Source organism: Phocoena sinus, chromosome 11, assembly GCF_008692025.1.
Source record: "Phocoena sinus isolate mPhoSin1 chromosome 11, mPhoSin1.pri, whole genome shotgun sequence".
NCBI lineage: Eukaryota > Metazoa > Chordata > Mammalia > Artiodactyla > Phocoenidae > Phocoena > Phocoena sinus.
The window spans coordinates 37,330,692-37,356,549 of NC_045773.1; the positions used below are offsets into that span (position 1 = coordinate 37,330,692).

The 25,858-nt window shown below is 52.8% G+C and overlaps 4 protein-coding genes across 19 annotated transcripts in view; 1 reads left to right on the forward strand and 3 right to left on the reverse strand.

Moving 5' to 3' along the window:
- DCAF1 (DDB1 and CUL4 associated factor 1) overlaps nucleotides 1-6,411 on the forward strand; it is a 91,466-nt gene extending 85,055 nt beyond the window's left edge. For 4 of the 9 annotated variants that reach the window (XR_004352335.1, XM_032650133.1, XM_032650132.1 and 1 more), the window contains 2 exons: nucleotides 911-1,163; nucleotides 5,437-6,411. Coding sequence is in view for 8 of the 9 variants with exons in the window: in XM_032650133.1 (XP_032506024.1) it covers nucleotides 911-1,163; nucleotides 5,437-5,495 (312 nt within the window). In the remaining variant the exon portion in view is untranslated. Of the gene's footprint in view, nucleotides 1-910 lie in introns of all 9 variants that reach the window. The other 5 variants (XM_032650128.1, XM_032650130.1, XM_032650129.1 and 2 more) reach the window with 5 other exon arrangements.
- Nucleotides 6,412-9,837: 3,426 nt separating this feature from the next.
- On the reverse strand, nucleotides 9,838-13,389 carry RBM15B (RNA binding motif protein 15B). The gene has a single exon (XM_032650137.1). The coding sequence runs from the start codon at nucleotides 12,870-12,872 to the stop codon at nucleotides 10,191-10,193; it is 2,682 nt and encodes an 893-aa protein (XP_032506028.1). The 5' UTR covers nucleotides 12,873-13,389; the 3' UTR covers nucleotides 9,838-10,190.
- Nucleotides 13,390-15,209: 1,820 nt separating this feature from the next.
- Nucleotides 15,210-19,382, reverse strand: MANF (mesencephalic astrocyte derived neurotrophic factor). Its single transcript, XM_032650138.1, is given in 6 exon segments — nucleotides 15,210-15,696; nucleotides 17,117-17,258; nucleotides 18,278-18,405; nucleotides 19,161-19,255; nucleotides 19,257-19,343; nucleotides 19,345-19,382. Coding segments are annotated over 6 exon segments (675 nt in total). The 3' UTR covers nucleotides 15,210-15,511.
- A 1,059-nt stretch (nucleotides 19,383-20,441) lies between these two features.
- The window catches only part of DOCK3 (dedicator of cytokinesis 3), a 421,452-nt gene continuing 416,035 nt past the window's right edge, over nucleotides 20,442-25,858 (reverse strand). For all 8 annotated transcript variants that reach the window (XM_032648825.1, XM_032648824.1, XM_032648821.1 and 5 more), the window contains 3 exons: nucleotides 24,845-24,967; nucleotides 24,227-24,309; nucleotides 20,442-23,398 (listed from right to left, as the gene is read on the reverse strand). In XM_032648825.1, coding sequence (XP_032504716.1) covers nucleotides 22,889-23,398; nucleotides 24,227-24,309; nucleotides 24,845-24,967 — 716 coding nt within the window. In that variant the 3' untranslated portion in view covers nucleotides 20,442-22,888. The remainder of the gene's footprint in view (nucleotides 23,399-24,226; nucleotides 24,310-24,844; nucleotides 24,968-25,858) is intronic.

Below are 25,858 nucleotides of genomic sequence, written 5' to 3' on the forward strand. Positions count from 1 at the left end.
TTGTTTTGTCTTGACTTTTATTAGGCTGGTGTGTTAAATGAATTTTATATTTTATTATTGCAGGAATTAGAATCCTTTTGCTACTGGCAGTGCTGACAGTTGATGTTTGAGCAGAAGGATTAGTGACTGAATGTTGGTCACTTTAATTTGGGAACACCTGTCGTTCTTAGGAAAGCAAAGAGATGTCGTCGTGTCCTCTCTTGCTTGAAGGGAAACAGTTTGGAGGGAACAGAAGGCTGGACAATTTCTCTAGCATACTTTTTTGGTGTGTGTGTGGCTTGTAACAGAAAATGCAAGTATCTCTTTAGTGGTAAGTCTATTTTGTTGGACATTCAGATCATTGGATGCTTGTGATAGCACCGTCAGAGGTGCTGACCCACATACATGGTTATAAATAAGATCAAGGACAAGAATTTGAAGGGTTTAGGAGCTGGTGACTCAGCAGCTGTGTTCTTCCTGTTTTATTAAAGCACTGCTTTTTAGATTCCAGGTAGAAGCTTTAGTTCCAGTGCCTCAAGTGATTTCATTTGGTTTGGTTGATACAGGATAGAGAGAAGAGCCCTTTGGGGTTTATTATTAGTTAGAAACATAGAATGTTGATGGCAGAGACCTCTGTGAAGTGTGTTGTCCATTTCCTTAGATAAGGGCTGCATGACCAGTAATGCCTTTGTGGAGTGACCAGTAGTCCTTGTCTGAGGAGTGCTTGAGTGTCTTGGGGGACACGTATGTGCCTGTCTCAGCCTTCACTGACGAGTCAAGCTGGCCCATGAAGTGTGTGCTAACCTAGATTACCATGCTCTCTACTGACTGTTATCTCCTCTGTCCTTTGAGGAGGAGAGAGACTCCCCATGTGGCCCACATGGGCTGGGTCTCTGTGTTTGTCCTAATGGACCTCATGCTGTCTTACCAGGAAGAGGAAGAACAGGAGGAAGAAGATGACGATGAAGATGATGACGACACTGATGATTTAGATGAGCTTGACACTGACCAATTGCTGGAGGCGGAGTTGGAGGAGGATGACAACAATGAGAACGCAGGGGAGGATGGCGACAATGACTTTTCTCCCTCTGATGAGGAGCTAGCAAACCTGCTAGAGGAGGGAGAGGATGGAGAAGATGAAGACTCTGATGCAGATGAGGAAGTGGAACTGATCCTGGGGGACAGTAAGTCTAGGGCTGACCACGAGGCTGGGCTTGGGTACCTAGGGAAAGGGCCCTTCCCTGTGCCAGCCCAGCGGGCAAGCCACACCAGGGTTCTGCGCCTCATTAACTAGAGTCACCACCTGGGCCCTTGAGGAAAAGCAGTTTCACATCTCTTATCCTCAGTGCTCCTGTCATGACGACTCTGTAACCAAATGGCTATTACCTCTTTAAAACAGGGGTTGGCAGACTTCTACAAAGGCTGGACAGTAAATAATTTTGGCTTTGTGGGCTGAATGGTCTCTTTTGCAGCTACTCAGCTTTGCTGTTGTAGTGTGAGAGCAGCCAGAGACAAGACATAAATTAATGATGTGGCTGTGTTCTAATAAACTTTATTTACAAAAATAGTTGGTGGTCTTGGTTTGGCCCATGGGTTGTAGGTTTGTCGACCCCTGCTTCAGAGGATTAGCCTTAGACTGGAGGGCAAAAGTGTAGTTCTCCCAAGAGGCAGAGCTGACATCATCAGATGCAGCTGCTCATGGGGGTGCTGTACCTGCTCTTTTCTAAAGTTGTAAAGAAATAAAAGCCCTCTTGTGGGTTGCAGCCCCTTCCTGCCTGCTTTTGCTTAATCCCTCTTAAAGGCCAGGGAACAGATGTTTCTCTTTGGCTTCCTTCCCCCCCACCCCCCTTTCCTATTCCAAGTTTTGAAGAACAAGCTCCAGTTTTTCCAGTACCTTCCCATTAGAACAGGTTTCTGAAGTCAAGTTGTCCCCTGCCTATACTAATGGACCCTGAGTAAATCACCTAATAGTTCTAAGAGTCTGCGAGCTCTGCTGCTATACTCTGCATGTTTTAAGAGGACATATTTGGCAGCATCACTGTGACCTGTGTCACTGTTGACAGACTCATGCTTGCTGTGGTGCTGGTTCTTCCTAGTGCTGCCCTGCCTGACTGGGGAGTAATCACTGTGATATTCAGTCATTTTTCATGTAGCTAACCTGGCCAGCATTCTCACAGCCAAGGTAGGTATTATGCCTAATATGGTAGCCAGTAACCACCTGTGGCCATTAGAATTTTAATTAAATTTAAAATTCAGTCCCTCATTTTCATGTCTACATTTCAAGTGCTCAGTAGCCACATGTGGCTACCATATTGAACAGCACAGATGTAGAACATTTACATCATTACGGAAAATGTTATTGTATTGGCCTAAGCTCAGCAAACTCCAAGCCTCTTCAGAGTAGATGCTTGGTTTTTAGTCATTGGGGTTTGGTGTTGGGGGCAGTGGGAGGGAGGGAGTGTGTATATATGGTAGGAGAGGAGAGGGTGGGTGGCAGTATATATATTTAAGCATATAAGATTCTCCTGTTCCACAGTGACCTAAATCCATTTTCTTTGGGATAAATCTTATACATGCTTCTAGAGCTCAAGATTGAAGGCAGTTGGCTTAGGGGAGACTGACTTTCTTACCTAAGTCCTCTTGCCAAAGTTGCATTTTGAGGAAGCTCTGTGGGGTGGGAGGGATTGCCTTGTATCTGCCCATCTGCTGTTTGCCAACTTCCATTTTTTGGTACTTGGAGGTTGAGATGATTCATTGAAGGAGGATTTCCTTTGTCCCTAGCGATGGTCAGAGAGGCGGGTAAGAGGGACTCAGGGGCAAGGGAAACATGACAATATTGATGGGAATAAAAAGGAAAGTTTTACTAAACTTCTTTGTCACCTGTGACACGTGGGCACAAGTTCTGTTTCCCTTCAATTATGAGTAATATAAGGTAGGTTAGGAGAGCAGCTGGTACCCCCGACCTAAGAGTATCACTAATTTTTCCATTCTCAGTTTGAATATAAATTAATTTTGTATTTGGCCTGTAAAATTACTGCTTCCTTTATAGCGTTTTACTGTTTATTCTAGGAAATTCATTCTTTTAAGCCCAAGAGGTAATCTGGAAAACCCTAATTCTATCAGAGAATGTTACTTTAACTTGGTGGGAATATTTATGATGTGAAAGTGCCATTATAGATGACAAGTTGAGGACATGTCAGTTTGGGCTCTAGAACTGAGGTGGTGGCATGTGCAGCATATGTACTCTGTTGCTTTCTCTGTTTTACAGAGAGACTGATAGCGGCTCGAAACAGAGCAGACACAAGGACCACCCTCCGTATCCTTGGTTTGCTGATATTTTGCCTTACACTAATCATCTGGTGTATTAGCTGTTAACCTTTCGGGGTTTATGGAGCCCTTCTAGGATATGATGAAAGCTGTTGTAACTATAGAAAACCACACCCACATGCCCCCCATGTAACCTTGCATAAGCCCCAGATCCCAGAGATCCAACGATCGATTTCATATACAGAACCCCAGCCCTAGGAAGAGAGACACCTTGACTCTGAGGTCTTTGTTTCTCTTTCCAGTCAGTTCTGACCCCCCAACCCCAAAAGCCTGTATGTTGTAGAGCAACAGGTTAAATAAACATGGTAGGGACTAACACTGACTGCCTTTGCTTCCAGGGCCTTTCAGAGGGAGAGGTCCCCACCAGGGTCTGAGTTTGGGTCTCTTCAACATTTGGAGGATGAGAAAAGGCTAAGGAAGGTAGAGAAGGGAGTCCTGCCACCTGACCACCCCTGACCCCTGAAAGTTCTCTGTTAAACCCTGTGCCTGACAATTATTTGCTTATGGAAGACTGTGTTATCCTCCTCCAGTTGCATTTACAGTCCTTGGGTGTGATGCAGAGTGGTTAAGATTCTTAATTCTTAGTAGCTCTACAGCTGATGGTTAGAATAGGTCTCAGGCAGGTGGGTGTGGCAGTGTTGGTTCATAGATCGCATGAGCATGAGGGGATTCTCCGCAGTCTGCCATGGGCCTTGGACACAGTGCTGTGCCTGAGTCACCCCCTTCCCTGCTCACTTCCTCCTGGAGTTCTCAGCAAGGAAGCTGATGAGGCTTAGTTTGTGGTTTAGCGGTGTCAGGTATTAGTTTGATCTCCACCTTGTTTTCCCTACTCCTCACCAATATAGTCAAGCCATGCTTGTGCCCTGTTAGACCCAGGAACACTGGTTTTTCCAGCCATCACTTTTGCTTACCTTCAGGACTTCATTTTATCACGGCCATGCTTTTCTTGGTTTTACTTTATCCACTTCAGTTTTCTTCCTAAAGGAGATTGTAGTGAATGGAAGGTTTGGGAACATGCAGTTCTTCATCAGCTTTCCCCGAGTGGAGTCTCTCAGGTACGTGGGAAAGGGCTGATGAGGGATTCTTTGGAACCAGTGGCTGTCCCTCTCCTCATGGGAACCCCAGGGCCTATGGGCATTTTCAGGGCTCCAGCTCAGGACCTGCTGGCCTATTTCCCTGGGGACCTTGTTAAAATTGTTTCACAGCTTCCTAAGCTGAGAGTGATCAAAACGGGCACTAGAATTTTTCCTTTACCTTCACTCAGCAAATACTAGAGCTAGGTACTATGTTTCTCTCCGATTTCTGTCATCCAGACAGGTGCATCTACCTCACTTTGAAGGTTCTTTCTGTTACCACCTAGTTTCACCTCTTAATGGATCCTTCCAGAGGTGTTCATGTGGTCTATTCACTGCCTGGAAGGCAGATGGTCAAGCAGAGGGTCAGACACAGTGCCACCTTCCAGGGTGCCACAGCTACTCCCTGCTGGCCTCCAGCCCAGTTTTTCTCGTATTGCTGCAAGCTCTGGCTTGTATCTTTTGGGAATTTGTTCCCTTCAGATTATATTTAGAAAATTTCAGAGGAATGAATCCCAGGCTGACTACCTCTGCCTTTATGAGGTCTTCTGAGAAGAGAGTGGCTGACGAGTTTAAGAGAAGTCTCATCCTTGCTTGGGCTCAGCCTGCCTTTTTAGTGGTCCTGGGGGGTCAGGCAGGCCTGTGCCCACCGGAGGGACTCCAGAGGCCAAAGGACTACACAGGCTCACTCACTGCTCCTATCGGCCCTGCCCCTTTGCAGCCACTCAAAGCACCATGGGCGAAAGCTTCAGAGGGGGCTTGCCTGGTCCCTTTAGGGCCTTTCAGGCAGGAGGAAGAACCTCTAGGAAGCAAGAGGGTACCATGTCCAGGTCCTTTGAAAGGTAAGCAAGCAAGAGGTCCCAGGAGTAACCATCATTGCCCAAACAGTCTATTTTCCAGAGCCAGCTCCAAGGAGTTAATTGACATGTTTTCTTTTTTCAGGAAACGTAATTAACCATGCTCAGGCATAAATTTATGTGTATGCAGGTGCTTTCTCCCTGAAAGCTTCCTACAAGCCTAGTGCGTAATCTAGTCTCTCCCTTTCCTTACCTTTCAGCCGACAGCTCTGACAACTCTGATTTGGAAGATGACATCATCTTATCTCTAAATGAGTGAGGAGCCATCACCACGTGGAAGAGATTCTTGGCAGGCGAGAAACTGAGTCAAATGAATTCAAAACATCTTCCCTTCCCTTTCTCCCAGGGCTCTTTTAAGGAACTGCATGCCCTGCATTCAGAGGATTATGATTTAGAGTCTCACTGGAATCTGAGAGTCCTTCTAAAAACAATAACCACACAAAAAAAAGACAACAGGGGTTAGGCCCTATTCTGCTTCCCCCTTCTCCTAGGATGGACATATCTTTCCTCAAGGGGGAAAAAAAACCAACACGTCTCTGGGGTTATTTCACAATATATTTTCTTTGTATAATGTTCTTTACTTAAAGAACAAGAAATAGTTTTTTATAAAACTTAAAAAGAAAAAAAAAAGGCATTTATAACTGAGGGTATGAACTTATATCCACCAGGTCTCTTGTCCCTGCAGTTCATTTTCTATGGAAGAAAATGATGTCTAAATAACAATAGAGGCATTTTTACATACGTATTTAAATGAAAAGGAAAACCGTGGTTTCTTAAATTGATAAGGATTAAGAATATTTTATTATAAATATAATATATGATTTTTTTAACCTGTTTTGTTGCCTCATGCTGTCAGGTTAATTTGTTTTCCTTTGTGCCAGAGGTGGGGAGGAGGTGCTGCTTGTTTGCTGAGTAAATGCCTAGGCTTACCCACCTTCATGGTTTGGTGGGGTGGGGGGGCAGCAAGGTCATTGTGGATATTGGTTTTTGTGGAGTCGAGGGAACTTAGGATATAAGTTCACTCCCTCTGTTTTTCTTTGTGATTCAGTTTTTCAAAAATCTTTTTTTCTTCCCTTTCTCCCCAATGTGGAAAGTACAAATCAAAGGCCTTTTAATGTAAAGTGTATTTATTTAAAAAAAATACAAAATAAACTACAAGTCTGTCTTTCTTTGTTTATGGCCTTTCCCTGTTCTCTTTTACCAAAGTGGGGTCTGTCCCTTTCCTTGTAGCTCTAGCCAGGCAATAAAGACGCCTTCCAAGAGAGGCAGCCCAGGACGGGGTGAGAACACGTTCTGCCCAAATAAAGCACTCTGGGGAGAAAAGCAGCTTAGTCACAGCATCTAACCCTGGTCTGCTGCTCGCCCCGAGGAGGACTGGGCAGGGGGCAGAGGCAGGTGCTCAGGGCACTGTCCACTCCGCACGCCTCTCTCTATCCTGGGTTCTGAAGCAAGAAGGCAGCTCCAGAGTACATTTGGTGGAGCTGGAACGTTAGGGGTCCTGGGAGGTTGTGGAGCAATGAGCTGGCAAAGCTAGGGAGTGAAAGCATTTTGGTCATCCCTGTAGTTGGGTGACTGTCATTACTGTTTTCTGAAGGGAGTACAACAGTAGACCTGGGCAGTTCTTCAGTTTTGGCAGTTTAGGGGCAGCTAGGGCTTGGTCAGGCTGGGTTTGCAGGTCTCTACAACTGGCCTATGGTTAAACTGTGCTACCACCAGGGAAAGTACCAGATGCGTTTACCTTTTTACTCACCCCACCCCACCCCCTTCTTACCCACAATAAATAGGAGACCCTAGTCTCTTTCTTCCTTTGAGTTTGCCCGGTTCCTATCATATAGGTATTTATAGCTAAAGAGACTTTTCTCCCTTCGCTAAGAGGACAAATTTGTGAAGTAAATAAGCAAGACAAGACGGCTAAAACTCACCAGGGGCTGGTGAAGCCCTGCTGGGCTTCGGAGCACCATACAGTTCATCACACACACTGAAGTGGTTGGTCCTGTGTCACACACAGGCACCTCTTGGTCCTCTAGAGAGCAGAGGTCTCAGCTCTTAGGTTGCTTCATGCCTCAGCTTAAATGGACTGCTAACACCTAACCAGTGGACTAGTTTGACTGCTGGTGCATTAGAAGAAAACAGGTTAAAAGTCAAGAAGCACTAAACGCATTGTATTCTAGTCATTAACTGAGCAGAGCCAGTCTCCCTGAACTCTGCCAGCAGCTCTGTCTCTTGGGTGGAGATGGGGACCTGCAATAAGAAAGCACACTCCTGTTCAACTTGACAACACTCCCTTAGGGAAGTGCCCTAAGAGGCTAAGGAAACGTCAGCTCTCTTTATCTGCCAGGCAGGGCTCATGATCTCAGTCACTTAGGAAGAAACACGCGGAATAGTAGCAAACCGCCAATGAGGCAAATTTCACCTTAGGTTGACTTTTGCCTTTAAGCCACACCTCAGATAGAACCTGAACCCCAGGTGGAGGCACAGGTTGCCTGCAGTTAAATAGTTCTCTCTCCGGGGGCAGCATCATAAATCAACCAGGGGCTTGACCACCTGACCTACCCTTGCTAGTGCTGGCCAAGGCCTTTCTGAGAGACGTTACAGAAGCTGCTGTCTTAGAGGAAGGAAGGAGTTGAGAAGAGGGTCCAAGGAAGAGGAGGATGGTCACACAGCAGGAAAACTCTGTAGTTCAATTTGGGGCCAGAAAGCACCTATCCCTCAAGACAGGTTAACAAAGCAAGGGTTTAAGTGTCCTCTCCAGCCAGACTTTCTAGGTTTCTGTCTGGGAAAACTAGGAGGTGTAGTATTCTGGGTCCTGAGCACCCACTCTATGAAGGAACAGCCCAGAGAAGTTTTGGGCTTAATACAGCAAGGCGGCTCTGGCCTGTGACCCAGGCATTCGTCCCTACCTCACCTGCTCTAAACAAGATGAGGCCCATTCCTCCTTCTGGTGGTTCCAACTGCCTGGAATGGTGCAGCTGTGGCCTACTGTGCCTCGCACTGCTTTGCTCAGACACCTGGCAGTTGTGACCAAAGCTCAAGTACAAACAGGCAAATAAACACATTTAACACTTCTTGTGTTTGTTATGAACATGCATTTTCTCTCACAAGTACCAGCTGAAGCCTAGTGCAGTACTTCCCCAGGCGCCTTCCTTGCCCTGTTTATTCTAAATCTCTAAGGTCTCAAAAAGTCACCTCTTTCACTGTCCTTGTGGAGAGGCATGTATTGTCCATGAGGTCCGCACTGAGCCCCCGCCTCCATCTCACGAACTGTCTCTCTCAACACATCCCAGCTGTCACCTGCGCTGCCTCGTGCCAGCCAGGGTAGTGGACCAGACCTAGAGAGAGGACAGCAGGGTCAACAGAATCCGGAGTTCCTGGTCATTTGGGGGCTCATTTCCCTTACTGGAGCTTCTGTTCTCCCTCAGCCTTGACAATGGTCCTTTTAAAACATCTAAACTGCCACAGACATTCTGAAAAATAGTGTTTGGGCTGTGCTCTATGGTGACAACTGCTGTGTGACTGATTTCCCTCCCTGGTCCCTGACACTGCTGGCTTCATCTGCCAATGCTGGCCATACTGTCTTAGTAGAGATGCGTGGCCACAGAACTTCAAGCCATCTTTCCCTCCCAGCTTGATGCCTCCACATTCCTCCGTAGCTCAGCTTGAATGGCTGTGAGCTCTAGCACTGCCCAACACCTCGGCAACTGTGACATTTCCCCACAGAAGCACCTCTCTCCCAGTGGTCCCCACCTCTGCAACATCAGGGCAAGAGGCCTAGGCATAAGTGCCTACTTGTATCTGGGAAAGTTATGTCAGTTAACAAGAGCATTTTCCTAACCCACTGTACTACCTCAAAAACTCTTCAGGCCAGGGATTCAGTGTCCCTCACAAAGCTCTAGTGACTGGGCAGAGGCCCACTCCATTGACACATCAGCCCCGAACAATCAAAGGAAAAGCCAGAATTCACAAACACCGGGAAAGTTTCAAGAATTAACCAAGGAAAGCTGCCTCCCACTCTCCATTCCAGCATTTGGCCTCCACTGTCCCTTGGAGTCCAAGGCAGCTGTCTCCAACTGGGTATCCCTGGGCTGCTGCATTAAGGCTAGAAGGGAGGCTGAACAAGAAAAGGAGGCCTCACGGATCCATGGTACCAAGACCCCAATATTGCACTGCTCCTCCCATGACTACAAGACCACACAACTGCTAAGGTCTACGTGCTTTCAAAAAGGCCTGAAGACTAGGTGCTTTGTTCAACAGCTACAGCTCAAACTGATGGACACACACATTGTTTAGGGCAAGAAAACAAAAAACTACCACAGCTGCTGGCTAGACTTAGGCTCAACCCCTTCCTGTGCATGGGCTCTGCTCAATCTGGCATGGCAGGGTCCAAAATGAAACCCACCTGCTCTCAGCCAAGATAAAAAACAAATGTAAGTTAAGTCCTGATTCAGCCCTAAGAGCTGAGGGGCTGAGACCCACCAATGCAGGAGGACTGTGAGATACCCCAGTGGTGGAAAGATGACGTAGGGCATTTGTGTGCATGCAGCAGGGAAGTCTTCCATCCTTTGAGAAAAAAAAACTTGATTAAACCAGGACTCTGAACAGGATTAAAAATCCATCCTCTGACAAAGGCTTTACTGACAACTTTCCATACAGTTAGTCAAAAAATAAAAAAATACAGAACACAGCAGACATCATCTCATACACTAGAAACCAACAAGACAGGAGTCCCTTCTCATTTTTCTCATCACTGTAATAAAAAAAAAAACAAAAACAAAAACCCAAAACCTAAGAATTTAGTTTGGTGGGGGAGGACTTTGGTCCCCTACCAAATGAACCAAAATAAAGCAGCAGAGAATTCAAACCAAGGGGGTAAGTTTTGGAGTGGGGGGGAAGGCGGGGGGTAGGGGTGGGGGTCAGATCTTAAAATAACTGCTTTTGTGGAAAAGACAGGTTCAGGCTAGGCTGTGTCTCTTACTATAACTATCACCATGTGTTCTTCCTCTAGCTTTCCCAATGTCCTCAGTGCTGACTGGAGGTACTGCTGTGAAAAGTCGCAGGGAGGGAAGGCATAGAGCATGCCCGTGCTGTCTCTGCCCTTGGACCCACCCACTGGCAGGCTGATCACCCCTGCAGCCTGCTTCTGTTTCAAGTAGGAGACCAGGTTCCTGAGGAGCCGCCTCTGTAGGCCTGGCTCCACCGTGGGCATCCCCTCAGTGCCAGGCCCACTGGGGGTCGCCTGTGTGGCTAGGAGCACTGCGTAGCCATTGGGGCTCCCCTGCTTGATACGTCGTGTGACCTCATCGAGCTTGGGCTGGTCCAGTCGAAGGCGCTGGGCAATCTTCAGCTGGGTCAGCTTACTCCCAGAAGTGTGGTCTTTGAGGAGACTGCTGATAACCCCCTGGTCCCCCTCTAGGATGTGCATAGATGTCGGGAAGCAGCTGTTTTTCAACACTAGAAGCCCATTCCAACCTAGCTGCAGTGTCTGGGCATACTCTGAAAGATTCTTGAGCTTTTTGGTCTCGTGTTTTGGCTCTTCAAGAGGCTTGGGCTCAGCCTCAGTGGTCCGATGATTGCGCTCGCTCTCCCGAGTCTTCTTCCCGTGGGAAGAGTCTGGAGCCTCATGATGGTGGTGGTGGCTCCGCTCCTCAGCCCCGTGTCTGCTGTTGCTGAGGGAGTTGCTGCTCGATTCCTTGGTCCCTTCACTGGAATGGTTTTCCTTGCGGCTGCGCTCAGGGGTGCGGTCAGAGCCTCGGTCCACAAGCTGCCCAGCACCCTTGGTCCTGCTCCGTTCCTCGTAAGGGGAGTGGGTTGTCCTCCCACGATCACTGGAAAGGCTCCGGCGCTTCCGCCTGTCCTCCCAGGGCTTGGGCAGGCCCCGGTCCCCATCTCCTCCCCAGCGCTCACCACTCCGGCTGCGCACTGAGCGGCTGTAGCCCTCGAGGCTGTTTCGGCGGTCAGAGCTTTTACTGGGGCTGGTCCAGTCCCCTTCCAAAAAGGTCCGGTCTCGGTCTGAGTAAAGAAGGTGTGGGGGGGTCCTATCCCTCACCCGCAGGTCGGCATCCAGGTTTCGGTGCCGGGTGTATCCATCTGGGAGCAGCTCGTAATGCACAGGGAGGGGTGAGGGCTGGTACTGCTGGGGATACCGAGTCTCCTCTGCTTTGGCAAAATCCACCCGCAGCCTGCGGTCTGGACCTCCCAAGGGAAAGCCCCTCATTTTAGCACAGGCGGCCTGGGCTGCGTCCAAGCTTTCGTACTGGATGTAAGCAAAGCTATCTCCTTTGACATGATCAATGGTCCGAATACTCCCAAAGCGGTCAAACTCCCGGGCCAGAGCCGCCAGTGAGGTGTTAGGTCCCAGGCCACCCACCCAGAGGCGAGTAGTGGGGTTGGCCTTGCCATATCCTATCTTAATGGGGTTGCGGCCAATCACCCGACCCGACATGGCCACCTTGGCCCTGTGGGCCATGTCCAGGTTCTGGAATTTGAGGAAGGCATACGCACCGCCCTGACCACGAGCGGGTCTCTTGATGACCACCTCCTCAATGATGCCGTACTTCTCGAAAGCCCGTCGCAGCTCCACCTCTGACACGCTGTGGTCCAGGTTCCCGATGAAGAGGTTGCGCGTAGCCCGCTGGTCGTCCTCAGGCATCAGGTCCTCCTCGCACACCGCCGGGTAGCCATAGGGTCGCCCGCGGTCGTCGTACAGCCCATAGTAGTCCAGGGCCCGCTCCCGGGATAGTCCTACGGCGGCGGCGGCGGCGGCAGCATCCAGGGCAAAGGCTGCAGCGGCGTGGCGGGCGCGGGGCTCCCGCAGTGGCGGGGCGGCAACCGGGGACAGCGAACGCTGCTTGTACTGGTAGCCGCCGTGAAGCGGGAGGTAGCCGAGCGGGTCGGCGGGCGCGGGTGGCCCCGGGGGCGGCGTGGAGGCGGCCGCGCTGCTGCTGCTGCTTCGCCGGCTGCTCCCGCCGCCGCCGCCGCGCAGGTACACGGGCTCCACCTTGAGCGGACGGTCGTAGAGCAGCAGCTGGCGGGCCAGGGCGTGCTGGCGGGCCTCGCGCGCGTCCTGCGGGTGCCGGAAGTTCACGTAGGCCACGCGGCCCAGCTCAGGCGTGTGCGACAGGCGCAGACTGATCTCGCCGAAGCGCTTGAACTGGTGGAAGAGCCGGTCCTCGAGGTGCTCGGCGGGCAGCGCGGGACTCAGGCTGCTGATGAGCAGCGTCTTGTATTCGGGTGCCGCTGCTGATGAGCCGGGACCCGCGGGCTCGGCCCCGGGCGGCGGCGGAGGTGGCGGTAGTGGAGACGCGCGGGGCGAAGTGCCCGAAGCGCTCGGGTCTCCCGAGGCCTTGGCACCGCGTCCGCCGCCGCCGGCGCCCGAGCCTGAGGAGCGGCCGCTGCTCGCACGGTGATTCGCGTCCCCGGCGCCGCGGCCGTCGCGATGTCCGCCGCCGCCGCCGCCGCCGCTACCACGGGGTTTGTCGCGGGCCCGCGTTGGAACGGGGTGCTTGGCGCCGCCCGAGGCCTTGTGCGCCGCCCGCCGCCCGCCCGCCTCCGCCTCCCGTTCGCGCTCCCGCGGCCGCTTGGCCGACGATGACGAGCCGCGCCCGCTCGGGCTCGAGTCTCGCTCGCTCTGCCTCTTCATGGCGCCGGCGCGGCGGGCGGGCGGGCGGCCCGCAGGCCCCTCACAGCGGCGGCGGCGGCGGCGGCTGCCGAAGAGGCAGCGCCCCCGGCACCGCCATCTTGGACAAAAGGACTCGGCGCGGCGGCGGGGCGGGAGCTGCGCCCAGGGCCTGGGCGTCGCGTTATCAAGCTGCGCCGGCCGTGCCACGTGACCCCGTGGTGGGCGGGGCGAGAGCTGCGCCGGCCGTGCGTCATCGGGTTGCGCCCCCTCCCCCCGTTCCACGTGACCCCGGGGCAAAGTGGGCGAGCGCGGCCAGGCTGTGAGCTCTGGCGCCACGGCGCGGCCGGCGTGGACGAGGCTCGGGGCTCCACGGTGATTGGAGACCTCGAAAGAGCCAGCCCAGGAGGCTGCAGGACGTAGGCCTCTGGCTCCCGGCTCCGGGGCCCGCGCTGATGGCAGCGGCTGTGGCAGCCTCTGTCGGCGCGTGGGTCCCAGGCCTTGAGCCAGCGGCTTCTTTACGTGGTATTCCCAACTCCAGGACTAGGCTCGGGTGATCCCCGTGCCCTGCCACGGCATCTCCTGACTGGGGTCCAGCATGGACAACCCCAAGGACCGAAACACGCCGCTCCCTAGGACCCATGCCCCATATCCCGAGCATCCCCTGCGTTCAGGTTCACTTGCAACATTGGCGCTCCCCCCTCCCCCGCCCCGAAAGGCCATGAGGACTATGGCTATGCATGCAGAAGGCGTGACCTGTCTGGGCCCTGGGCACAGAAATCCGAAACAAACCTGCGGTTTCCAGAGTGGGAATAGTCTCCTTGGCGCCACAGGGCCCCACCCTCTGCTCTGGGCATTAGAGCACACAGAGGGCTGTAAGGGTAGGGCCGTGAAGCCAAGGGCGAAGAGAACACCAAACCCGGCGGTTACCCAGTTTGCCACGCTTACCTCTCCCTGGCCAGTGCCCTTCTGTCCACCTCCGTGGTGGTGAGGTGAGGGGGAATCCTGACAAGGAGCCAAGCCCCTTGGGGAAGCTTTCATTCTCCATGGAGAGTTGCTGGAGGCTTCGCAGAACCGGACCCAACTTCGGCCACAGAAACCGTGGAGTGGGGAAGAGCGGACCACAGCTCTTCCCTCCTCCCATGGCCAGAACGCTGTGGGAGGAGCTCCTGCAACAGCGAAGGCAGGTGCAAGAGGAAAGTCTTAGAAGAAACACCTGTTAACATTCCACGCCTCCTTTCACAGATAATCTTGGGGATCAGCTCTAGGGCAGTAGTAGTAGTTGGGCTGTCTTCCCTGCACACTGTGGCCTGGAGGGCACAAAGGCCACAAGAACAGAGACCTAGGGTGCTAGGCTGAAACAGCTCCATCTCCTAAGACTTCTGGCTCCAGCCATGGATTGTCTCAGCACCGTTCAGGGGGGCTCAGGATACTTTGTGCTTGTCAGATCTTTTTTTTTTTTTGCTTGTCAGATCTTAACAGCCCATCTAATTCCTCCAAACAGGGAACACTTGGCCTAAGAGACGACCTCACTTTCCTCTCAGACATGGTGCTGTAGAGGTGAAAAATGTGGGCCTGGGCCTGCTTGCTCCTGCCAGGCATTAGTGGACCCCACAGCAAGCTGAGAGGGCCCTTTACGTAGGTAATCTGAATTTAGGAACTGTACAAATGATGTGACCCAAAGTCAGAGCAATTCCTTGGAAAGCACTGCTTCTTAGTCCTTCCCTTCAGGTAGTCTCTGCGGGCATGAGGAGCAGAGGTGTCTCCACTGAGTCACAGTTCATGCTGATAACTGGGTTTCCCAAGCACCAACCCCAAAGAGAGCAACTAAAAAACCAGACTCCAGGGACATGCTCTCGGGACCTCAACTGTTAGGCTTATCTTGGGTAAACAAAGGCAAAAGACAGCCTCTCATCGGCTCTTTGTACAAACCAACTCCTGCCAGTCTTGCAAATTCCCAATTAGGCACCAGAGACTTAGGACTGACACTAGACCACAAACTCAGATGAGCAAGTAGATGGCCAGATCTGGACACTGATTGGTGGAGGTAGCCAGGCCATCAGCATCTTTAGAAATGTGACAGTACTGAACATATGCAGTTATTGAAGTCATTGTCACAGAAAAGTGCACTAAACCTCAGTCCTGCTCACAGCCAAGCCCCATGTCAGCCCCTCTCATGTGGGTAAGATAGTCCCTGTGGGCTGGGGGTATCAAGCCCAACATTCTCCTTGAGCGACCCTCCGGTCCTGCACAACCCCACGTGCCTCAGTTCCCCTGGCATCTCCAGCACTGACTGGTGGTCGAATGACAAATGTGAATATACCTGAAAACTCTTTATAAACTGGAAAGCATAAACCGGTGAAATCTTCATTATGGGTAAAACCCAATTTCAGTATTCACTTTAATTCTTCAAAGACAGCTAGAAATTTTCTTCCTTTAATAAAAAAATCCCAGACATACTTTGAAGTCCTAGAGTAAATCGGCAACAGAACAAAGTGAATCCCCCCCAAGGGGGCGCTGTGGACCCAGCATCATCAGGAAAGCTCCAGGCTTCAAGCCTGACTTTGTCAGGAGCCTGCCTAAAAAATAAATTACAAAAAGGCTGTTTGGGACAGACACAGATGAAGTGTTTTTCCCCTCAGGTGCAGCAGGCATCGGGTAGACTACAAATCAGTCCGTGAACTGGCTGCCTTGGGGGCGTATTTAGGCATCAGTTCATTAATCTTCCGGATGTAGTCAGACTTTTCTGCACAGCCTTTGCACGTCTCTCCCCAGTCGTCCAGGATCTTCTTTAGCTCTTTAACTCGAAGCTTCTTCAGGTCTACTGTGCTCAGGTCGATCTGCTTGTCTGGAGAGAGCAGGGAGAATAACCAGCTAGGTGGGAGAACAGCGGACCCCAACAGTCCCACACATCCAAACCATCCCTTAAAACAAGCAGCCCTACTGATCGCAGGGAGACACATGCAAGTGTGTCAGTGCCCACTGCCCCCAAGAGGGAGAACTAGCCCAGGCCCCTTCACCAGGAAGGTGGGTCTTATGCTGGCAATGTCCACCACAGACATGCAGGTGTCACCAGGGACAGGGATGGAGGCCATGTGGTCCTTACAGGAGGAACCTTATAGGAGGAATGTGGCTCCCACTCCAAGTGCCTCTTAAACAGTCACAGTGCAGCCCACACCACTGTAGAATAAGAGCTCCAGGGTGACAGAGCAGATAGATCCCCTAGCCTCAACTGCCCAACACAGACCATGGTCGGGCCCTTGAGTTAGAAGCTTACTCTTCCATGACCACTTGTGCCCACAGAGAGACCCTGAGTCATCAGGACTGAACCAGGATCACTCTCAGAAGACCAGTTAGCCTTGACACAAGTGGGTGAACACAGCCCTTGGACACTCAATTCACAATAAAATATGTTGGTGCTGTTTAAATTTTACAGAAGAGGACAATGATTCCTGGCCCTGACTCTTTCTGAAGACCTGAACTGTTTTTCCCACCAGAGACTTATTCAGCAAAAGAGATGCTGTGCGCCCATAATCTTGGTCTTTCTTGTTGGGACACAGCCATTCTTTTTAAAATAATAAAGATCGCTGGACCTTCAGAGCTTGCAGTCAGAACAAGCTTGTTTTTTTTTTACGCTACGCGGGCCTCTCCCGCTGCGGAGCACAGGCTCCAGACATGCAGGCTCAGCGGCCATGGCTCACGGGCCTAGCTGCTCCGCGGCATGTGGGATCTTCCCTGACCGGGGCACGAACCCGTGTCCCCTGCATCAGCAGGCAGACTCTCAACCACTGCGCCACCAGGGAAGCCCAGGACAAGCCTGTTAAAGGCAAGTCAGACTACATCCCTTCTCTGGCCGAAAACCAACATTCTTATCTTCCCTCAGACTAAAAGCCAAATCTTCACCAACTTGCAAGGCCCTCTGTGACCTGCCCACCCATCTGTCATGCCACTGGTTGCTTTTGCACTGCCTGTTTCCTCTGCCTGAAATGCTCTTCCATTAGTTATGCCCTTGGCTAATCCCCCACCTCCTTCACAGTTTGCTGAAATGTCACCTCCTCGATGAGGCCTATTCTAACCTCCACCCACCATGATGCAAGGTGAGTCTGTGCACTGCCCCCCACCCCCACCATTTAACACCACCAACCATGCTGTATAACTCACTCATGAAGGCTCTCGTTTATCACGTGCCTTCCCCAGCTAGAAAGTAAACTTCATTGATGCCTGAGCAAGGAGGGGGTTCGGTGTCAGTTAAATAAGGCCACACTCACCATATTTTAGCTCACAGATCTGGCTGTCCTTCTTCTTGAGCTTCTCACAGATCTTCTCCACAGGGATGTGGTGGGCCAGGGGCTTCGACACCTCGTTGATGATCTTGGTGGCTGCATCATCTGTGGCCCCAATGTAGTAGCACTGCAGCAAGAAAGGACAATGGCCTTCAGGAGGTGCCACTTGAGAGCTGTCTCCTCCAAAGCATACTGACATCTGAAAACATCTTCTTTCTCTGCCAGGGCCTCATTTTCCCATGCCCCGCCTGTACTGGCAGTCAACAGTCAGTGTAAACCCCAGGCTCTTAATACACGCTTGGTCCCAGAGCTGACGACAGCCACCAGATGAATTTAAAAGTCACCACGGTTCAAACCTTTAAACAGAAAGACAGACAAACCAGAGACTGCCAGGGAAGTTAAAGCTACAAAAGCCATCGTTTCATTAGGGCTCTTGTCCTCAATTCAGCCTTGGCCTACCCTGGGCACACTTTGTAATCTTCTACTACCCTCACACATGCCAAGATTACTCTGGCCTCTGGGCATTCACACTGGCTATTCCGTCTGCCTGGGATGCTCTTCCCCCTTCACAATGATGACCCTTTCTCAGAAAAATTCTTTTTTTTTTTTTTTTTTTTTTTTTGCGGTACGCGGGTCTCTCACTGTTGTGGCCTCTCCCATTGCGGAGCACAGGCTCCGGACTCGCAGGCTCAGCGGCCGTGGCTCACGGGCCCAGCCGCTCCGCGGCATGTGGGATCTTCCCAGACCGGGGCACGAACCCGTGTCCCCTGCATCGGCAGGCGGACTCAACCACTGCGCCACCAGGGAAGCCCTCAGAAGAATTCTTAACTACTGTCTAAATCAGCACCCACTCATTCCATCCTGGTCCATTTTCTGCATGACACCCATCCCACTGCATCATTTGCCTGTCGTTGCTCTCCCCTCGTATTTCCAGTGCCCAGCACACAGTAGGTGCTTAATCAGTACTAAGAGAGTAACATCACAACTGCAGAATACAGAAAGCCCTTCAGTCCCACATTAGTTAACTGACAGAACATCTGGCTTCCTGAATAGACAAGTGGGCAGGGCCTTTTACTGAGAGGCCTGTAAAGCAGAGGGTCAAACACTGGCCAGGGCCAGCTTGGGGAGGGTCAGACAGCTACTCACCAACCGATTCTCTTTGCCTCTTGCTTCACGGCAGAACTTTATAAGTTCTTTTTCAATAGAGGCTGGTGAGAATGTGACATCTCTGTCTTTGAGGTCCTGGTAAAATCTTCCCAGATAAGAAATACAAACTGGAAAAGAGAGGGAAGGGAGATGCTCAGCAATCACCAAGTTGCACCGCAATTCGCCAGGAGGGAACTCCGTCAGCAATTTTAATAGGAGACACGGAGAAAGGTGAGTTTTTCCATCACCGATTTTCTCAGGTGCCCACAGGTAGACAGAACCGCGCTCCGGGTTGCTGGGCCCCCTGGTTCACCCAGGGCATACGGGGAACGAGCATCACCCAATGACCCACAAACGGCTCCTCCCTGCTTTTTCCATAAAGTTTAAGCCGAGACTGAACACGTGTCCTTGAGATGGACTCACTGTGACCTCATAAATGGACAAACTGGAGGCCGAAGAAAACAGCGATCCAAATGCTGCTCATTTCCAAATACAACACCGAACTCCGAGGTGCGGCTTCGCAACCCCATCAGACAAGGCGCGGTGCCCATGGCCGGCATGGAGCCGGGAGCCCCCTGGCCGGGAGCCTCTGCCCAGTGATGGGAAAGGACCAAAACTCCAGCGTTATCTCAATTTCAGGCCAAGTTTTCTGCACGATCTAGTCCCAGCTTCTTCTCGTCGGACCAATGTTTTGTAGGCCCAGGAAATGTTTTCTAAGAGGCCCGGCGTCGGCCCTTCCTCTGGCGGACCCCGCTGGGGCCGGCCGCCCCCGCCGCCCCCGCCCGTATCAGCCCCTGCCACTGGGCCGCTCAGTGGTTTGGTTAGGTTCGGCAGCGCCGCCGCCAGGCGGGCCACAGCGCACGGACCCCCAACCCCGCAGCACCTTCGCAGTCGCCCGGCCGCAGCGCCCGGCTGCCCGGCAGCACGCTCAGAGCCAGCGCCACAGCCAGCCCGTGCGTGGCCCACATCCTCCTCCACCCGCCGCCGCCGCCACCGCCCGACTACACCGCGCCCGCAGAGCCGCGCTTCCTCCAGGTCCAGGCCGCGCGCCGTGGCTCCCCATTGGTGGGTGCCCTCCGAGCCCTCCCACACACCATGCCCTCATTGGTCCACGCGCCTCGGAACCCAGACGGGCGGCTCCACGCTGCCCTTCCCCATTGGCTGGTGGCGTCGCCCGCCCTCGGCCCTAGACAGTTGTCGGCCGCTGATTGAACCAGGGCGGCCGGCAGGAAGCGGCCGTGGAGGCGGCGGAAGCGGCTCGGGCCGCCATCTTGGGTAGGTGACCCGGCAGTGGCTAGGGCGGAGTGTTGCTGGCTGAAGTTGGGTTGGGCGCTGTACCGCGCGTGCTGAGTTGGCTTGCGTACTCCCTGTTCTGGGCCCCAAGCCGGCCCGAAAAACCCGCGGACCTCCCCGCCCAGGCCCCGAATTGTGGCGCAGGTCAGGGGCTCTGGGGCCAGCCGTAACCCAACAAGGCAGGGACGGCGGGGGGCCGCAGGCGAGGCTCCGAAGAGGTTTTTTTTCCCTTTTACCTTTTTTTTAAAGGATCACGTAGGCTGGGGGAACCAGACTTCGGGGAGCCCCTGTGGAGGCTCTGGCGCCTGCGAGGCCGGCGGACCACGTCCGAATTGCTTCAGCAGCTCAGGCACCCACCCGCTTGAGCCCCGGGTGGACGGAGCCCGCCTCGCGCGGGCCGTCAGGGATACCCGGGCCGGGGTGGACAGACTCTGGGTTGGAGGGGCGCCCGTAGGAAGGGCTCTCCTCCGGGCTGCCTTCCCAGAGCTCAGAGAGGCACCCGGGCCAGGGTTGGTTGCGTGGCTTTGGGATCAGAAGCATCCCGCCTCAGAGTGGGGAGGTCGGGGGTTCGGAGGCTTGTCCCGCACGCTGGTAAGAGGTGCCCCCCTTTTCCTCACAAGCCTCGGAAGCCTGGCCGAGGTGGCTGGCACCCCGCCTTCTGCTTCCCACTGAGCGCTCAGGGCCCTTGGCTGCCCTCATTTCCAGGGCAGGGCTTGGCTCCCTGTCTTTGAAGGCAGGACGTGGGAAAGGTTGGCTCTGCGCTCAGGGCAGAAAGGAGATTTCTATGGGGCTAAAAGGGCTTGGAGCCCAGCGGCAAGGGTTGGAGAGAGGCACTTGCGCTGCTCCCAATTCAGTGAATTCAGCGGGTCAGTGTCAGGTATTCATCTTTAATTCACATCACAGCAGTCAAAGGAGTGGGGAAAGGGGGGAAATAAGGTGGCAGATATGTACATTTAAAATTCACATTACTTGTTGGATTTAGAACATGCTACCACAATATATACAGTAAAATACCTTTTGGGACACCAGTACAAATTTTTTTTTCTTTAACTTTGCTTTCTGGTACAGGTAAGACCATTTTTAAGTCACTTCTTATTTTAAACATAAATACACAAAAGAAATGGTTAGAAGTTTTCTTATTTTAAATAAGCACAGAATGCCAGAGGTTAAAAACACATTTATATAGGGCTGAATACCAATTGGACATCACACTCTATACATTTTTTGCTCAAATTCCTGTACAAATACACAGCATTCAAATAGGTATTTACAAATAAGCTTGAAAGAATGAAAATCAGTATTTCACAATCTTTTCAGAGGATTCTCATCTCTTGCCTCCCACTTCCCTTCAGACTGGCTGATTCTCCAGTGAAAGGAATTTGGATTATGTCCTTTTCATGGAATTAGGGAAAATGGAGAGGGAAAACAAACTGGGCTCACCCTGTATAAAGCAAGGCCAAATGAACCCACATTCCACTCTCTACCCTCCCATGCCACCAGGTGGAGAAGGTAGATGTTCTTATGTGAGGACTGCCTTGTCCAGGGATTGAGGTTCAGAAGTGCCCTAAAACCTAAATATGCCCTCCTACCTAAGAAATCCAGAGCTAGTCCCTGTCACACTTGTGAACACCAGATGGTCCAGGCCTGCCAGGACTGACCCACTCTGCTTGGAGTCACCCTTGAAGTATCAGAAAGGACCCACAATGGTGATAAACACTCCCAGACGCCCTGAAGCTAATGTGGCCCCCCAATCTTTCCTCATAGGTTACTTGCTGGCATTCCTATTAAACAACTTGGCATTTGTTTACAAGTGAAAAATACCCTAACCATGGAGGTCAGATGGGCCAGCAGAAGAGGACTAGGGGAGAACATACCTGCCCAAGGAGAAGGCAGCCGTGGGACCATCACAGTTGTGAATGCAAGCAAATAAATGTTTCGTAGACTTTTTAAAAGTAACTTAGAAGCACCCTGGTAAAATACTATTACCACCCCACCCTATTCCCCCAAATAATAAACCAAGAGGAAAATCGGTGCCCTGACCTGAAAGAGTTTCCTATAAAGACACCACTACCTTCTGCCCAACAGACTGGGGAGGCTGGAGAAACTGCCCTCCTGCCCGCCCTGAACCCTGAGTGGTGGTCCTCACGGGCCTGGAGCTGAGGCCCTGCACTTGGCTACTGAGAGAGGATAATTCAACCTGTGTGGCTCTCTGCTTCTAAGAGGAGAATCCCTCCCACCTTTTTTACCCAGGAGCTTGCTGAGCCTGACCACAAGTCCTCAGGCCTTAGAAGCCTGGCTGGGCAGCCAACCCCACTGCTTGGAGGTAGTGCTGAAAATCCCTGATTCAGGAGCTGATGACAGGCACTCTGGCCACTTATGAAAGCTTTGAGGATTTCCGGCCCCTGCCACACCCAGCCTCACTCCTGTATCAGCTTGTTTCTCAACACGTGGCTGCCCGGGCCCTGGGGAGGAAGGTGGCGAGGGTAGTCCCTCTGGCGCTACACCCCCACTCAAGCTCCAGAGGATAGGAGATAACCACTGCAGATCCATGCACCAAGGGGGCTCCTGCAGGGCACGGGGTGTATTAAGAGTGGAGAGGGGCAAAGGGTCAGAAATAAAAACGATGGAGGGAAAAATCCAAGGTAGAGTAGGAGGCAGGGCTGGCCCATGGAAGCCTGGCAGTATGCCCTGGGCATGCAGTTAGGCCAGGTCACATGCCTGAGCTGGCAGGTTGGCCTAGCCAGCCTCTCAGTTGCACACTCCTGGATGGAAGAGGGAGCAAGTGGGCAGACATTTGTGCAAAATGGCTTGTAGCCCCCTTGTCCACCGGTGACGTAGTCAATGTGGTCCTTGCAATCCCTGAATACAACCGTGAGCTCTTCTGTCCACACAGCAAAGGAAGAGGTCCCTAGTGCAATTCCCATTCTTCTGTGCATCTCTTTCCTGGAGGGAGGGCCTGGGCTCCTACCCCCCTGGGCCCTGCAAAGCAATCGATTCTGTCTGTGCAATATCTCCATATAGCTCCACATGGTCTGGAACTGCAGGAGGAAGAAAGCATCTACTCCACAAAGGAAAAAGGAAAACCCATAGAAATGGAATGTAGAAAATGAAATAAAAAGAGAAGCCACAACCCTTCATGCTGCTGTGGCCTCTGTACATGGCAACACACGAGTTCACGGCAGTAGAATGTAGACTCGGGGTGGTTCTCTCCTGAGTGCCAGGCCTCTCTGGCTCCCTGCGGGGGGACTTGCTTTTCAGACCTGGAGTGGTGGGGCAAGCTGCTCACTGAGGGTGGTGTCCTAGCTGCCTCCCTACCGCTCATTGTTCCCCTCGGCTGTGCTCCCAGGCCATGCGAGCCTGCTCTTCCTTGGTGCTCCCAGGAGGCAGCGAGGCCTTGCGATGCAGGCCCCGAGGCCTCTCGGCCTCCTCGCGCAGCAGCACACCCTCGTCATGCTCCAGGGCTGGCAGGCGGGGGTGGTAGGGCTTGGGTGGCAGCGCAGGTGGGTCCATGGGGTCCTGAGGGATGACACATCCCGGGGCTGAGTGGCTTCGGCACGGCTGGGCCTTGATGGAGTCCAGAACAGCGGACTCAGAGAGGCTGTAGTGGACGGGGAGGTAGGGTGGCTCAAGATCTTCGTCAGCATTCCAGGCCTGGCTCGGCACGGAGTCCATGGTGTCGGTTCGAGGAGGGGCCTCCGAGGAGTGCCCAAAGTTACTCTCGCTTAGGGAAGACACACCGCTGCTGGCACTGCCAGACAGCGTAGAGTTGCTGCCATCCAGGCCCGACTGGGGGCTTGTGGGGGAGGCTGGGATAGGGTGGAGAGGAGACTGCAAAAGAAAAGGTAAAAATGTTAGAATCCCTCTTTCCAAACAGGCTGGCTGGCCCACCATGGGAAGAGAAGACCAAGAGTCTGCTTATTAATGAACTTTAAAATAATCCTCATCAACAGCATGTTTCTTGTTTCATCATCAGTCACCCCCTAGCTCTTCCCTGCCCCCAAGCCAGTGGAGCCCCAGAATCACCTGCATTTCTGTGGCTAAAAAGTGGCCCTGTCTTGGCTGCAGGGCAGTTGTGCCCCCTGAAGCCATGTCCCAGGCTGCTGGCTGTGGCTCTGGGGTACAGACAGAAGGGCTGGGTCATCAGGCCAGTTGGCGAGGGTAGAAAGAACCCTAGTGGGCCAAGGGCCAGATGAGTGCACTCTGCTGCTAAAATCTGTGACAGTCTTTTCCAATTTGCAGAAAAGTTAATGAGTTTTTCGTAAAGGTCTGGTATCTGATGCTTCTTGCTTTGAGTGGACTCCAGTTTAAAGTGTTCTATGATCCACCACAGGAATGTTTCTTTATGTCTTGAACTGTGGTGTGTTGATAAGTTGGGTGTTGGCAGGGAACCCCCTGGCTTCTCACTGCTCGTTGCTCACATACTCTGGGTACCATGTGTTGCCGTCTCCAGGACCCTCTGACTTCCCTACCCCCATCACATTTGTTGCAGGACACATTGGTCATCTGCATCCCAAGTGTGGCTCCGGCCACCCCCAGCTTCAGCCAGGCTGGGATCTCAGGGACAGGAGCAGGAGAGGTAGACCTCAGGTGTCCCAGGGGTGATTCTAGCAGCTGAGATGGCTCCTCTCAGCTGGGGCTGTCACCTTAGTGCATTACCTTGCGCAGGGTCCGGGCTGGGAGGGCCGGGGGGGTGTCACCCAGGGGGTGGTGGAAGGCGTCAAAGTGTAGGGAGTAATGACCTGCAAAGGAAACAGAACCAGAGCCTCAGCTGGGCCCTTCTTGCGCTGCACGTCAGCATATTTTGCAGGGCCAACTGGACAGATGTGAGTCTCCGGCAACCCCTCAGCATTGAAGGCCACAGGAAAACCTCTCTTTTCACTGAAGTTCTCCAAAACACAAGCTCCTGGAGTAAAGACACCCATGCCACACAGGAGGTCAAGAAGGTCGAGTGCATCAGAGCCCATGGAACAACAGACTGCAGACAGTGGCAGCTCTCAGCCTGCTGCTTGGCAACGACAGGCTGGTGAGTATCGTGCTTGGCATGGTCAGTTCTGATGTCTTCAGCCTCCACGGTTGGAAAGGCCTCACTGAGCTCACCTGCTGTGCTTGGAAACCTCACTGACCCCAAAGCCCAGCAGGATCCTTCCTGCGGTGGAGATGTTTTTTCCTTGGCTGAGTCGGCTCATCTTCTCAGCCTGGAGGGCTGTTGCCCTTGCCCGTGAGTAGAATCTGAGACTGGGGACTATCTGGGGGACCCGCTGGAAGTCTTCTTACCATGCAGCAGGCTTCGGGGAGGCACTGGGGGGGCCAGGATGCACCCCGTGTGGGCAGACAGGAAGGGCTGGGCCTCTCGGGCTCCGCTATCCAGGCTCCAGCTGCTGGGGGCTGCTGGCACCGCTGAAGGGTGAAAACAGATGGCATGAAGGGAGGTTACTTCTTGAGCCACCCTCTGAGAGAAGCCTGTTCTACAGCCTATGGCTTCTGCAGGTGCATACTATGTACTCAGCACACGTGGGAGTGGCACGCCAGCTCCTAAGACACAAAACACTGGCCAAGCAAGACACTGTGGCCCACAGGGGACCGTGGTCAGGACAGAAGCCACTTAAGAGGATAGCAACAGAGTGAACTGATGTCCGAAGAGTACTCAGGATACGGTAAGCGGAGAGAAAGTGCAGCAAGGAGTGAGCGTCTGCAGCCTCCAGGACTTGCCAGGAGGAGAAGAGAGAACAGAAGAGGTGAGAAGAGGAGAGTCAAACAGGCTGATGGGACTGCAAAAAAAGAGAGAGAGAGAGAGAGAGAGTGCGAGCGCACACCTATGGAGAGTCTTACCAAGGTCAGGATTCAGGGATCTCCCATAGCCCTGGCCCAATGGGAAAAGCAGGGAGCAGGATGGACGGGCAGCAGAGACTGCCTCCGTCCACAGCTGGTGCACGGCCAGGGACTGGGTCCTGCCCCCAAGCTGGCCCCACAAAGAGCCTGTGGTAAGTACAAGCTTTGCCCATCCCTGTTGCTTCTGTGCCCACTGGCTGGGCTTGGGAGGCACAGGGGTTTTCTAGGTAAGGACTGGTATTCACTGTGCCTGCTGGAGGAGAGTCTAAAGCCCGTGAGTCATGGCCCAGGTCCAGCAGGGACCACTGCTTCCAGAGAGGAGGGAGGGCTGTGGAGCCCATGGGTGCTTTGGGGCATGTAGAGAGGCCCAGTTCCTGGCACCCACATGCTATGGATGCAGGGTAGAGTGGGCCCTGGACAAAGGGAAAACACAGGGTGTCCACCTATGGTAAGGAAGAA

Excerpts from the sequence above, each read along its gene's own strand:
- RBM15B (XM_032650137.1), bottom strand. The coding sequence starts at position 12,872 with ATGAAGAGGCAGAGCGAGCGAGACTCGAGCCCGAGCGGGCGCGGCTCG.